At 38.6% G+C, this 14,930-nt stretch overlaps 1 protein-coding gene across 2 annotated transcripts in view; it reads right to left on the bottom strand.

The window, feature by feature from the left end:
* Positions 1–268: 268 nt before the first annotated feature.
* LOC117302203 (segment polarity protein dishevelled homolog DVL-3-like) overlaps positions 269–14,930 on the bottom strand; it is a 54,142-nt gene continuing 39,480 nt past the window's right edge. The window contains exons 6-18 of one of the 2 annotated variants that reach the window (XM_033786020.1): positions 12,320–12,437; positions 8,299–8,395; positions 7,597–7,666; positions 7,014–7,101; positions 6,831–6,882; positions 6,515–6,591; positions 6,152–6,219; positions 5,398–5,556; positions 4,582–4,716; positions 3,466–3,633; positions 2,376–2,588; positions 1,483–1,926; positions 269–842 (exon numbers count right to left, since the gene is read on the bottom strand). In XM_033786020.1, the coding sequence (XP_033641911.1) occupies positions 808–842; positions 1,483–1,926; positions 2,376–2,588; positions 3,466–3,633; positions 4,582–4,716; positions 5,398–5,556; positions 6,152–6,219; positions 6,515–6,591; positions 6,831–6,882; positions 7,014–7,101; positions 7,597–7,666; positions 8,299–8,395; positions 12,320–12,437 (1,724 nt within the window). In that variant the 3' untranslated portion in view covers positions 269–807. Of the gene's footprint in view, positions 1,927–2,375; positions 2,589–3,465; positions 3,634–4,581; positions 4,717–5,397; positions 5,557–6,151; positions 6,220–6,514; positions 6,592–6,830; positions 6,883–7,013; positions 7,102–7,596; positions 7,667–8,298; positions 8,396–12,319; positions 12,438–14,930 lie in introns of both variants that reach the window. The other variant, XM_033786021.1, reaches the window with a different exon arrangement.

Genomic DNA, 14,930 nt, shown 5'->3' on the forward strand with positions numbered 1-14,930 from the left:
CGATTGTATTACCAAAAACAGCTGCACTTTATGGTCGCTATAACAGTCAAGTAAGAATCAAAATGGCCGCCGTTACTGCAGCTACCATTTTGATAACAAAATGGCTGCCATAAGAAAGAAATTTAAGTTCCATCTGATAATGTAAAGTGTGCACACAGATATATTCCCTAACCAACAAGATTTGCAGTTTAAGTATTTTCTGTATTTTGTTTGGCGTATCGACACACATTTTGCGCATTTCTGCCCGATAAGCTAGCGGTCTAAGCGGGGACAACCCTCGATTGCTGAAATATTCAGCAGGCAAGGACCACATGACTTTACAAAGTACCCTCTACAGCTCAAATTTATCACGACAAACAATGACATCATACATATGCAGAACAAAATGGAAACAGATTTGAAAGGAAAAGACGAGGAGAGCACAAACAGTTAAAACTGGCCACTGACAACATTTGACAACAAAGTCACAAGTCTGACGACGACACTCAAGAAAGAGAAAAAGTCAGAAGACAGGGCTGCAGAAGTCAAAAAAACTTTTGGCAAAAACTTTTTTTTGTGATTTTTTTTTTCTTTTTCGGATGGAAATTTTAGATGGAATGTTTTTTAGACTCGTAATAATGAGCTGAATTCCAAATCAAAACGGGTGAAGGTTTCAGAATCAGGTATTTAGAAAGTTTTGCATTTGCCAGCCGAATCTAAGCGTCTACTGCAGCAAGAAGTTTTTGTAACATGACAAAAAAAATAATATCCGTTCGGAGAGGGCGTGACCGCAGTTTTACCTTGTGGACCTCCCCAGGCAACTCAGGGCTACATTCTAGCGATCTCGCTGGCTTGCGCGAGCCCTGGATTGAGATGAAGAAGAAAGAAGACAAAGGAATGAGACCAACAGACCACGGGGTCCAATGATAAAGAGCTGCTTAGCAGCGTTATTGTTAGCTTAGCAGAAAACATAAACTGGCTGAGCACCAAACAACTTTGATAACAAAAACAGCCCCCAAATAAAAACAACTATATAAAATAATCAAATTAATAAGTCAACATCATAAAAAGAAAATCCAAATGACAAAATAATTTGTTTCAAAGTAAATGAAAAAAAATTGTTTTAAACTGTTCACCGAAAACATACATGTAGTACACTATCAGATCAGCCAAATATAACTGGTTTCTATACAATCACAAATCCGCAAACTCAATTCAACTGACCCAACAATTTTGGTAAAATAAAATCAAAAATAAAAACAATTGGGGAGGAGTAGTTGTTTTCTGCTAAGAAATTGACAACCAACGAACGAAAGAAAAAGAAGATGTGCAATGAAATGCGACAAAGTGGTGAGGATATGATGCAGGTTAACATACAAGGCAGCACAACTGACACACTCACACAGGACATATACACCACAAAACACCACGCAGCCCCATTCACCGTAAAAATTCCCACCCCGCCCGTCTACATAACATCCACAAAGAATTCACAAGGGTTACCCATTGCCATCCGGAAGGACTGCCGGCTGCCTGACATGTCTTCAGGCATCGTGCCGAGTTGTCTTGGCATCGGTACGGCGTGCTGCCCAACGGCGAATCCCATCGGTGGAGGAGGGGGCGCCATGCTCGGTGACATGCCCGGCACCATGCCCGGCACCATGCCCGGGCCCATACCCACCACGCCCGGGGGCATTAAGGGTTGAATAGGGGCAGCTGGTCCGATACCAGTCATTTGGCCCACAGGGGGGATGGCACTGCCCATGGGCATTGAGTTCACAGACATTGGGGGCGTTTCACCGCGTAGTGATCCGTCAGCGCGGATGACCATTTCTCCTCTTGTTGAGCGACTGATGATGGAGGTTGCGTCAGATTCACTGCCAGAGCTTCCTTTGCTGCGGCCTTTCCGATCTTTGTGTTCTTGGCTGTGACCCGAACCACTACTTCCTAAGTGTTTAATGAATAATAAGTGACGAATATTGAATAATAAGTGATGACTAATGAATAGTAAGTGATGAATAATTATATATTTGGTTAGAAGTAACACCATGTGTGTATCTACTTGCCAGGTAGAGTTTGTTCTTAGAGAACTGTCTTTCTTTATTCTACTACCGCGGAGTAGATTTATCGGATGTTTGGGAGACTTCTCAGTTCTGAAAAGAACTGTCCTGCTTTTAACTACTTCTACGGGCGGAAGGTATAGAAATTAATTATTGATGAATAATTAATAACAATGATCTATTAAACAAAAAAAAACAAGTTCAATGACAGTTTTTCCTTAATTTACTGGGGTTTTTTTTATATAAAAATATAAACGAATGGGAGTATAAAAGAAAGGCCATTTATAACCTCTATACCTAATCCAAGAATAATGAAAAGAAAGAACGTTGACTAACCTCCGCTGCCAGCACTTCCAACGCTACCATTTCCAAAGCTGGTGTAACTAGCTGTGTCAAACGGGGCGTAACCTATCGGTTGGTATGGAAGAGGCGGGGCCGAGGGTATATTCTGGGGTATCTGACTAGGGGGCATCCAGTGTTGTGGGAGGGGCGCCAGGGTGTCCTGATCCACTTCAGAAGCATCGTCCCCAAGTGACAAGGCCGACATATCTGGAACAAAAAAAAATGAGCAGAGAGGTTAGACTAAATATTCAAGTCATGTTGTTAGAAAAAACTTGAAAGAAGGCCACAGACTGTGAGGGCCACATGTGTATTTTTTAAGACAAGGCCACAATGGTTCGCATCCAAGTCATGGCATTTGTGCTCTAGAGCAAGGAGCACAATAACCATAATTCTTTGTGAAAAGTTGGAAAGGGAGGGCATTCTGCTACGCTCCTAGTAGATGATATCCATGCCTACATCCTTACGGTAACCCTGTTTAAGCCCCAGGAGTAGGTGGCAAAGTGCCCCTGGTGACAGTTGATTAAGGTCATGGCCAATATCAGTTAAGTGTGGCCCTCACCTTCAAGTGGCCCTGCAGCCTTGTGATGTTAGACGATCTCTTCTCAAACTTTTTTTTTAAAGACACTGGACACTTTTGGTAATTGTCAAAGACCAGTCTTCTCACTTGGTGTCTCTCAACATATACATAAAATAACAAACCTGTGAAAAATTGAGCTCAACTGGTCATCGAAGTTGCGAGATAATAATGAAAGAAAAAACACCCTGGAACACAAAGTTGTGTGCTTTCAGATGCTTGATTTCAAGACCTCAAATTCTAAACTTGAGGTCTCGAAATAAAATGTGTGGAAAATTACTTCTTTCTCGAAAACTACGCCACTTCAGAGGGAGCCGTTTCTCACAATGTTTTATACTATCAACCTCTCCCCTCTCCCGGTTACTCGTTACCAAGTAAGTTTTTATGCTAATAATTATTTTGAGTAATTGCCAACAGTGTCCACTGCCTTTAAATGTGCAACGTCCAAAATTTACTTACAATGTCTGAAAAATAAAGCTAGATAAATGTCGCAGAAAAGTCAATACTTACTTCCACATAAATCGCCAAAGATGTAATAGCACTGTTCTGAGAAGGTGATTTTGTTGACTGTGTGTCTGATGTAGCCGGCTTTGAGGAGATTACAGGCGTACTTCCGAGCGTCTCGTCTGTCCATGAAACCATCGATGTGGGTGTGAAGCCACTCCACTACGTCTGAACCTACAAAGTACAGGGTAAATAATAATATTAAGAACCATAATAATAATAATAATAATAATAATAATAACCCGTTTTTCTATAGCGCTTTTCACACCCGGGGGGCGTCCCAAAGCGCTTCACATTATTACCCCTGGTCACTGGGCCTTAATTCATTCCTTAAACCATCTCAGCTCCCTGGGCCCAATTTCATGGAGCTGTTTAAGCACAACATTTTGCTTAAGCAAAAAAATCCTTGCTTAGTAAAATCAGATTACCGGCCAAGACTCCACTCAATTCTTATGCTAAGTAAACAACAGCTAAATACCAGTCACAAGCAATGTATTTGGCATGAAATTTTGGCCAGTAATATGTATAAAATAAGCGAGCTATTTTCGTGCTTAAGCACATTTGTTGCTTAAGCTGCTCTATGAAATTGGCCCCTTGAGGGTAATATATATTTGGTTTGCGGTAACACCATGTGTGTATCCACTTGCCAGGTAGAGTTTGTTCTTTAGAGAACTGTCTTGCTATATAATTCTACTACCGCGGAGAAGATTTATCGGATTGTTCAAGAGTCATGTCAGTTCTCAAAAGAACAATCGTGTTTACTACTACCTGGGTGGAAGGTAGAACATCTGCTGGGACTACTACTTTAGCTTATGGGATCATTATTAACTGCACTACTGCAGAGTCAATTCTTAAAATCGTATCAATATTTCGACTAGCTTGCTCTAGATAGGAGAATGAAGATGACTACAGCATTTCCTCATGAATCTATTTAAGTCCATTGCAGTATTCAGTTGCACTTCCAACAATGACGCTTAGCACTTACCTAGGAAAGCATTTGGAAGGATTGGTTTATTTTCAGGAAACTGTCTGCTGAATCAGGGAGTTGGAAGTTTTGGATTAGGCCAGTACATTGTAGTGTGTTATGATTAACCAGTGCCAACAATGACGCTTAGCCCTTACCTAGGAAAGCATTTGGAATGGTGATTTTGAGCCACATCCGGTCTCTGATGTCCAGGCCAGAGTCTGGGGACCCCATGGCTCGTACGATGATCGTCATGTCAGAATGAATCGACAGTGGTCCGAAATCTTCCATTCCTGGAAAAAAAAAAAGGTTTAATGTAGATCAGAATTACTTAACAGGCAGCACAGTATCGCTGTGGTCGAGTGGTTAGACTGCAATCACAAGAATGAGGTTGAATCCCACAAAGCTTACCGCTGATTTCACAATGACTATTATAAGTATTGTTGTTTTAGTGACAGAATAACAATTTCTTGATTTTTGCAATCCATTATCAAACATGTAGATGTTGAACCAATGTTTGTATGAGAGAGATTGGCTGCTGCCAGCTAGGCATTTATATCCCATTATAGGAATTTGACGAGTTCCCTTGACAGGAAGATCATCTAAAACAAACAAAGACGCACTCTACAAAATAGAACACACATGTCAGAAGGTCAACTGCAAAAGAGGGCACTCCAAATTTATTTTAGGCGGTTATAAACGTTCACCATTAACCAGCTCAGAAAAGTTTGGGGGATAAGACACCATCCAGCATGAAGTTGCTAAAAGATTATTACATTTCAAAGGTCAAGCTACACAAAAATTACAGATTTTTATAATTTGGGCTGAAACAGGGTTACCCCCTTCACAGTCCGTAAGGATGAAGGCATGGGTATCCACTATAGCAGCCTGGTTGGATATCATCCACTAGGAGCATAGCTGGTAGAGCACAATGCACTACCTCCCTAACTTTTTCCTCTGAAAAATGAACTTACTCTCTGATTCTGGTATAGAGCTTGTTAGGGATGAACTCCCAGAGGTCATAGAGGTCATGGATGGACTGACGGCTCCCGCTTGACCGTGATAGGCAGCTACTTTCATAGCGTTGGTGTGGGCGACCCAAGCACTGGGGTCAATAGGTCGGACAGGCTCACCTGGAACAATAAAGAAACAACGGCAGAAATTAGACAAGTTTAGAAATCTATATTTTCATGGAAACTGTCAACTGTGCCACCAGTGTGTCTGACCTGGTTCCTCCTACACGTGTATAGTATAAGAATGTTTGAGTATGAAACCAGGCTTTCTCCTTCTTCTCACCCATACACTCTTGCTTTGCTGAGATGTAGAACAAAGAGCCATTCCAACAGCTTTCTACATCTCTTTGAAACTCCTTGCCTGGTGCATTTTTCCCTCCATCCAACAATCTAGACTGTTTAAAGTGGAATATCGATTCCTACCTGCAGCTTCCTTGAGATATTTTCATATAAAACGTTTTCTTGTCGAGCCCCCTTAACAAGATTGGCCTTTAGCCTTGTTTGGAGCAAACTTGCCTACCAAAATTTAAAAAGGGGGGGGGGGGGGAAATACTACCTTCCAATCGGGGCGAAAAGAAAGCCTAAGTCCAAATAGCATATATTTGTTTACAATCCTGCAACAGGTATCCCACTCATTTCTTGCTTAGCAAAGAAATTTGCTCAGCAAAATCAAAGGTGGGAAGATTTAAAACAAATGTCTAGGATTGACACTCACTTCTTGGGATGGTGAAGTATCCTTTAGGTGACGGATCCCAACATTTGGCAACGACAAGCTTGATTGGCCTGAGGAAAGAAGAAAACAATTTAAAAACCAATGTCAAAAATTTGACAAAATAACAACTGATTACAAAGTTACATTGAAAACTTAAAGAAAACGCAGTCAAAAGGCCTTCATGTCATTCCCGAAAACGTGAATTTTTGTTACGCTCCTGGTGGCTGTTTTAATAAATAATTCTGGTTGCAAAGCCAATGATTCTCAGAAAAGCGAAATTAATCCTATTATTAATTAGCCGAGAACCCAATTGAGAGAAGACAAAGAATGGGCAATACAGATGTAAAGTCTGGTACCAAGACTTACCCTGGTTGGTGCACGGCTTCTCTTAATACCCTGACTGCATCATCATTACTCATGTTCTCAAAACTGACTTCGTTCACCTGAAGAAAACAAACATTAAAGGAACAAGAATGGTTGAAAACTTTGGCCAAGTTAATAAAAGGAACACTAATAAATATCTTGGGGTAAAAAGTTATTAAAGAGGATCCCCTTTACAAAATAAAACTGTGGTGCTTTTCAAACTCTAATATGGTCATCAATTTGTAGACTATTTACCGATCTACATGTCTGAACCTACGTTTAAAAGTGTTTGCAGAGGGAGGGAGGACTATTAACTTACCTGCAGAATCATGTCTCCAGGTTCAATTCTTCCATCTGCTGCTACCGCTCCCCTGTAAAACAAAAAATATTATGAACTCATTAGCAAGGCATCTATATCCTCTTAGTGGGAGTTTGCCGAGTTCCCTTGACAAAAAGATCATCTTACATGTAACAAACAAACAAAGCTATTTGTTTCTCTTACCCTTTCATAATGGAGCCTACGTAGATGCCACCGTCTCCTCCCTTGTTGCTCTGTCCAACAATGCTGATACCCAAGAAATTGATTTTGTCTGCAAGAAAGGGAAAAATACGTCACATAAAATATCAGTAGACACACGCCTTTCGGCAACAGTTAAACATGAAACGGTTTCGGTGAGGCTTTTGCTTCAAAATATTCAGCAAGAATTTTTTTTTTATAACGATTAAAGGAAAGGTACATGTTTGGTAAATGTCAAAGACCAGTCTTCTCACTTGGCGTATCCCATCATAACCATAAAATAACAAGCCTGTGAAAATTTGGGCTCAATCGGTCGTCGAAGTTGCGAGAAAATGATGAAAGTAGAAAACACCCTTGTTAGACGAATTTGTGTGCTTTCAGATAAGAATAAAAGACGTCTAGCTAGAAGTCTTTTATTATTTTAGTGAGAAATTACCTCTTTCTCAATTACTACGTTACTTCAGAGGGAGTCTTCCAATTCTCGTTACCAAGTCAGTTTTTAAATTAATATTTGTTTTAGAGTAATTACCGAACGTGTACCTTCCCTTTAAGTTTGGAGTGAACTTACCCAAGTTTAAGGTGACAGTGATAATGTTGAGTGACATGGTTGAGTCTGTTATACTACTAAAAGAAGAGGCCTGCAAAAAAAAATTGACAAAAATATTCTCATTAATTACATTTATTTCAATCATTAATTACCTTTATTTCAATCATTAATTACATACATACAAAAACGTTTTATATACCGCCATTTTATCAAGACCACAGCGGTTTGTGATGAAACAGAGAAACAAATAAACGAAGAGACAAATGCAAGTTAAACCAAACAGCAAAACAATCATTGTGGGAACAGGTGTGATGGTTCATTCCAGAAATGCTCATCGCAGCCTACCAGCTGAAAGACTGTTTACATTCAAAATATGATGAACACGAATAGATTATTAAAAAATATACTGTGAATATCAAACCAAAGGAAAAACGCATAAAATAAGAAGCATTTAGTAGGAAAATTAAAACAAATAATGCTGAACTCTGATTTTGTATATTATGATTATTCTCATGCATTAAAAAGCATGTTTTAAGGAAAACTTTGAAAAGAAGGCAGAATTATGATCAACAACTTTTCTCATTTATAATTTGTTTTCTTTCTCCACCCCCCCCCCCCCCTTTTCTTCATATGCAAGTCATAGACATTTTTGCAAGCCATTAAAGGTTAGTAAAAAAAAAATAAAAAAAATAAAAACTTTTTAAAATATTGATGACAACTTACACGCTGGACTTGAGGCATGCGCGGTCTCCGCCTCCGTTTCCTGTGTTTATTTCGCATTAACCTTGAAGAGCTGCTTCGCTCTGTTGCACTACTAAATCTGCATAGGAGAACAAATTTCAAACATGAAATAGTTTCAGATATTGAAATGCAATGAAACAAACGTTCTTGTACATTTTAATAGCCCTTACCTTCACCAAATCCTTCAAAATCCAGTTCAGGAAGTGGTTGATTTTGTATTATTTGGGGTAACAGGTCCACTTAAGTTAAACAGTGGTAATTTAAAATAAATCCACAGGCACATGTATTGGGAATTGAGTGACACATCAGGCTTGGGATTGATGATACCCAAGCCTACATCCACATGGACTGTAAAGGGGGCAACCCTGCTTCTGCCCCGTGAGGACAATGTAGGCGGCAGTGTGCCTCTATTGAAAATGATTTAAAGGAACACATCGCCTTGGATCGGACGAGTTGGTTGTTGAAAAGCGTTTGAAACCATTTGTTATTACATGTAAATGCAAATGGTTAGATAGATAATTTAAAAGTAGAATATAATGATCCACACAAATTAGCCTCGAAATTGCGTGGTTTCCTTTTAATTTGACTCCCATAAATGGCCGACCGTGTTTGTCGACGAGGTAAAAAGGAAAACCACGCAATTTCGAGGCATATTTGTGTAGATCATTGTATTCTACTTTTACAACATCTTTCTAACCATTTACATTTTATAACAAACGGTTACAAATGCCTTTTATAGACCAACTCGACCGATCCAAGGCAACGTGTTCCTTTAAGTGATAGCCCTCATCATGAAGTGGCTGTCCAGAGGGGATGTGATGGTGGGCAATTTCTCAAAAAAAGATTGTAAAAAGTGTATCACAAAACTGAATTTGTCCCCTCTTTAAATCTTACCCCAACACTCTACAAATACATTCTTAAGCGATTTTGTAATATAACATTAATACAGTATTACAACACACCATCCCCTGGCCAACAAATTCAATATTTTTCAAACTATTTCCCTCCATCTAAAATTGTAGTTAACTTAACTGCAGTGTGCCTTTCTACACTGAACTGTCCGTCCATAATTTTATAAATTCCTTTTTCAATCAGGTCATGAACACAAGGTTTGACCTGATTCCATTCATACTGAATCCTCAGAGTTTCCGTCAAAGTAAAATCCTTTTATAAACAAATTCATTTGAGTCGGTCAGACGCACGTAATTTCTCTGTGGACAAATTTCTCTTCCGCAATCTTTTTATCTTTCGTATTCTCCGAGATTCAATTAAAGAATAATAACAAAAATATTGTGATTCAAACATCTCTTACAGTAATAAATGTCACGAACACTGCAGAGCATGAAGACAATTAAATTGGGAATATAAAAATGCTGAGAAAGCTTTTACAAGGCAAGTATAAATCTTTCATTCAAAGATACATTGTTGTCAAAATGTTTATTTCAAATTTGTTTATTGGTAATTGTCAAAGATGCGTCTTCACAGTTAGTGTATCTCAACATATGCATAAAATAACAAAGCTGTACAAATTTGAGCTCATTCGGTCGTCGAAGTTGCGAGATATTAATAAAAGAAAAACACCCTAAAGCACCCTTGTCACACGAAGTTGTGTGCTTTCTGATGCTTGATTTCGAGACCTCAAATTCTAAACTTGAGGTCTCGAAATCAAATTTGTGGAAAAAGCTTCTTTCTCGAAAACTATGTCACTTAAGAGGGAGCTGTTTCTCACAATGTTTTATACTATCAACCTCTCCCCATTACTTGTAATCAAGAAAGGTTTTATGATGATAATTATTTTGAGTAATTATCAATAGGCAAAAAATACCTTTGGTTTTTAGAACTGTTCAAATTGTTTAATCCTACATAAATGTAGACTTTTACATGTACAAACAAACTAACCAATATCAACTTAATGCGCCATACTTTTGACCGTGTGAGGGCGCTCTAGATACTATTTTTGACACTTTTTGTCCTGCACAGATTGGCGTTGTCTTTCTTGTTTCGCCATAGTTTTAAGTTGCTTTGTAGGTGGATCATAATGGCTCCTTTAAAAGTCTTATTGTCCGTACTGCATGCATATGATGTCTGTTGTGGGAATGTGTTCCAGTCTTTAAAGGCAGTGGACACTATTGGTAGTTACTCAAAATAATTATTAGCATAAAACCTTTCTTGGTGACGAGTAATGGGGAGAGGTTGATGGTATAAAACATTGTGAGAAACCGCTCCCTCTGAAGTGCCATAGTTTTCGAGAAAGAAGTAATTTTCCACGAATTTGATTTCGAGACCTCAGATTTAGAACTTGAGGTCTCGAAATCAACCATCTAAACGCACACAACTTCATGTGACAAGGGTGTTTTTTTCTTTCATTATTATCTCGCAGTGACCGATTGAGCTCAAACTTTCACAGGTTAGTTATTTTATGCATTTGTTGAGATACACCAACTGTGAAGGCTAGTCTTTGACAATTACCAATAGTGTCCACTGCCTTTAATAACTGTTTTGGTTATGAATGAATATACCCCCGGAAGTGATGATTGAGAGCGCCCTCACGCAGTCAAAAATAAGGTGAATTTAAAAAGGCTGCCCAGTTTGGGAAAGAAACCCAGGAAAGAACCATGACGGTCATGTACGTAGATTCCCTTTAAATTTTTTTTTTTTTTTTTGAAAGACTATAATATCTGGATTAGCAATCAAGGCTTACTGTCAATTTGCCCATCAAATTTAAGCTCTTGATATGTAACTCTAGATGAGTCCATATGAGTATTTGATTATCGCTGTTTGCTGGAACATAAAGTAGGAGGTCTAATCCGCCCTATCACATTTCATCATACCATGATACATGTTTAACTTTCCGTTCATTCTGTTTGCTTTATGACTTCAGTAACATAAGATCATCCCTGGAATAAAAAAAAAGCTGCACCTTTGGAACATTCAGGGAACAAACAGTAATTCCGGACATTACATGTAGCCACATCCATCTCTTCGTTACTTGTCTTATTTATTTATTTTCAGCTTAAACTGTTCTGCCATCTTGTCGTTTCTATTACAAATTCGGCGTATCATGTATTATGTTCATCTGTTCTTTTTGTCTGTCTGTCTGTCTGTCTGTCTGTCTGTCTGTTTGTCTTGTTGTCTCGTTTTCTTGTCTGTCTGGCTGTTTTTTACAAGCTTATGCTTACCGAAACGGCCCTGTACTCTATTTATTTATTCATGTTTACTCTTACTTAAAGAAATGTTTTGCTTTACTCCGTAATACATGTAACTGTTGTTCTTTTATGAGAGTATGGAAATAAATGTATTCTCGAATTGAATTGACACTAGCCGTTTCTCTCTGGTGAAACAGACAAGACACACACACTGTACATGTACAACCCCACACGACCCAGAGGTCACGACCCAGAGGTCACCACCACCATCTGACCTGTCTCTTATTTCCCACAGATGGTCATCAAGGGCCGATATCTCAGCTCATCTTGGGCCTTGTAATGTTGACATTCCCCAGGCAAGGTTTCTAGTTTACATGTACCTCCTTCTTGATCCCTCCCTTATGACCCGACCTTTTCACTCTATTTTCACAGGCAAGCTCAAGACACTGGACACCTTTGGTAATTGTCAAAGACCAGTCTTCTCACTTGGTGTATCTCAACATGTGCACAAAATATCAAACCTGTGAAAAAGTGAAATCAATTGGTTGTCGAAGTTGCGAGATAATAGTGGAAGAAAAAATAACCTCGTCACACGAAGTTGTGCACTTGATTTCAAGACTTCAAAATCTAATTCTGAGGTCTCAAAATCAAATTTGTGGAAAATGGTTCTTTCTTTAAAACTGCGTTACTTCAGAGAGGGAGCCAATGCTCACAATGTTTTATACTATCAACAGCTCTCCATTGCTCGTTACCAAGTTAGTTTTTATGCTAACAAATATTTTGAGTAATTATCAATAGTGTCCACTGCCTTTCAATGAGAAACAAAAAGTGCCTCTGAAATGACTCTAAGTTCGTACCTGCTATCGTCATCCGTGGAATCGAAATAACTTGTGGACTCAATGTCGCTGCTCATGGTGGTCGATGAACTCTCGTACCCATGACCGCTTCGATGGTGATCCCTCTTCGGACGAGAAACTATCAAATCAGAAAAAGACGGGGAAATGAGTACAAAAACAAAATTGACAACTTGTTTTCTACTTTTCTGCTCACAAAAAGGAGAAGAGAGAAAAAAGGGGGAAAATACAGAGGGAAATCAAAACATTTACAACTTGCTTTCTAAGTTACTGCTTAGCAAAAAGAGGCAGGACACCAGTCATAAATTGTACAGTGGCGTTGTATTTTGGCTGGTAAAAATTATTCTGGTAAGCACAATTGTTTTGTGCTTAGCTACTTTTGAGTAGCTCTATGAAATTAGGCACAGGATGCCCACCCTGTCGGATGTGGTGAGTGATGGTGTTAGGGAATGATCGTGTTTGATTATTTACATGGATAACTCAACCCTGCTGTGTCTGCAGTAAGCCCTTTGGTATGCCATGGGGTCAGGGTGGAACAGGCAGGATGAAAGAAGGCTGTTTAAAACTGTTTGGCTTTTAGAGGCAGTGGACACTATTGGTAATTTCTCAAAATAGTTATTTAGCATAAAACCTTACTTGGTAACGAGTAATGGGGAGAGGATGATAGTATAAAACATTGTGAGAAACGGCTCCATCTGAACTAACGTAGTTTTTGAGAAAGAGGTTATTTTCCACGAATTTGATTTTGAGACCTCATATTTAGAATTTGAGGTCTCAAAATCAAGCATATGGAAAGCACACAACTTCGTGTGACAAGGGTGTTTTTTCTTTCATTATTATTTCGAAACTATGACGACCAATTGAGCTCGAATATTCACAGGTTTGTTATTTTGTGCATATGTTGAGATACACCAACAGCGAAGACTGGTCTTTGACAATTACAAGTAGTGTCCACTGTCTTTAAAGCTTTTCAATAGGCACCTATTGATAACACTTGGTGTATCTCAACATGCATCAAATAGTAAATCTGTGAACATTTTGACTCAATTGGTCATCAAAATTGCAAGAGAATAATGAAAGATAAAAACACCCATTGCACAAATTTGTGTGCTTTCAGATGCCTAAAAAGGGCTTCAGATTTGATGTTTGACTAAGAAATTACCTCTTTCTCAAAAACTATGTTACTTCAAAGGGAGCCATTTCACTTCTCAAAACGTTAAAGCTATCAACAGAACTCCACATTGCTCGCTACGAATTATTTTAGAGTAATTACCAACAGTGTCCAGTGCCTTTGTATGGATGACAGTAGAAAATGAAAACATGAATGCTAGGTTTGGGTATACATTTAATAGATGTTACATTTGCATCAGGGATAAATTAATATTGGGTATACATGTAGTGACAGTTACATTGTACATACAATGGAGTTGTATAGACAATACAAAGGTTATATAGACAATGTAAGCTTTGTTTAAAAAAAAAATAATAATAATAATCTAGCAGGATACTCGGTCACATTGGAAACTTTACAAAATATTTTAAAAAAAATCATTTGCAGTACCCGCTGCTAAAACATAGGATTCGAACTGCCTCTAGCTACCGGGCAATCTCGGTGGTCTAGTTGGTATGACACTGCTCTAGAATTGCCAAAGTCGTGGGTTCGAATCCCACCCGAGTAAAATGCCTGTGATTATTTTTCACAGGACTCGGGAAAGTACTGAGTATACAGTGCTTCATACATCGGTGTATAAGGGGAAAAAACAGAAAAATTAATAACTTTACATTTGCCTCATAATTTCCACATCAATTCAGTAGTTAAAAAGTTCACAATTCACCTACATTGTATTAATTATTTGGGTGAGTTATTTTTGAAGTTGTGGCGAGTGTTACAAAAGAAAGGAAAAACTACAAAGTATTGGAGTAAAATAATACTTCATAATAATAATAACAATAATTGATACCTTTTTTTGTGAAAAAAGTCCAGAAATAATCATTGAACAATGATTATAACTTTTTTTTTTACTCAATATTACATACTTCGACAGCAATTTGCATGAATGTACAACTCGACGGCCGACTTCTGGTAGCTCAGATCCGCCCTCCGCGGATGGCATTTTGTTGAACGGGTGAAGAGTATAGAGGGAAGGCAGAAGCACCCAGGCGACTTTATCTCCGCGTTCCCCATCAGTACGGCACCCAGAGTCATTTGCTTACATATAACTGTTCAGGATTGTCAGACGCCGACTAAAATTTTGCTTTTGACGGTGGATGTTGAAAGTCTACACAGAGTTGAGCAAGGAACAATATGTGTAGCTGGACAGAACGCAAAAAAACTCACAGCATTTTTCTGGTTGTTTGCATCGTTGAATCTGCTCCAATAATGATCCATTGAATGACTATTAAACAACAATTAATCCAAATCATCACAGGTACTTAGTATGGGTATCAGTGTCGTTAAACAAACACCTCTAATTCTTCATACTGCACTGTTCCTTGCTGTTTTTTTATCTGCTACTACAGATGGGAACAAATCCACAGACCTTGTCGACGACGCCAACTTATAGGATTACTCTGTTTGGTTGAGATAATTAAAAAGAATCAATCTGCAGTTTCT

Source organism: Asterias rubens, chromosome 18, assembly GCF_902459465.1.
Source record: "Asterias rubens chromosome 18, eAstRub1.3, whole genome shotgun sequence".
Classification (NCBI taxonomy): Eukaryota; Metazoa; Echinodermata; class Asteroidea; order Forcipulatida; family Asteriidae; genus Asterias; species Asterias rubens.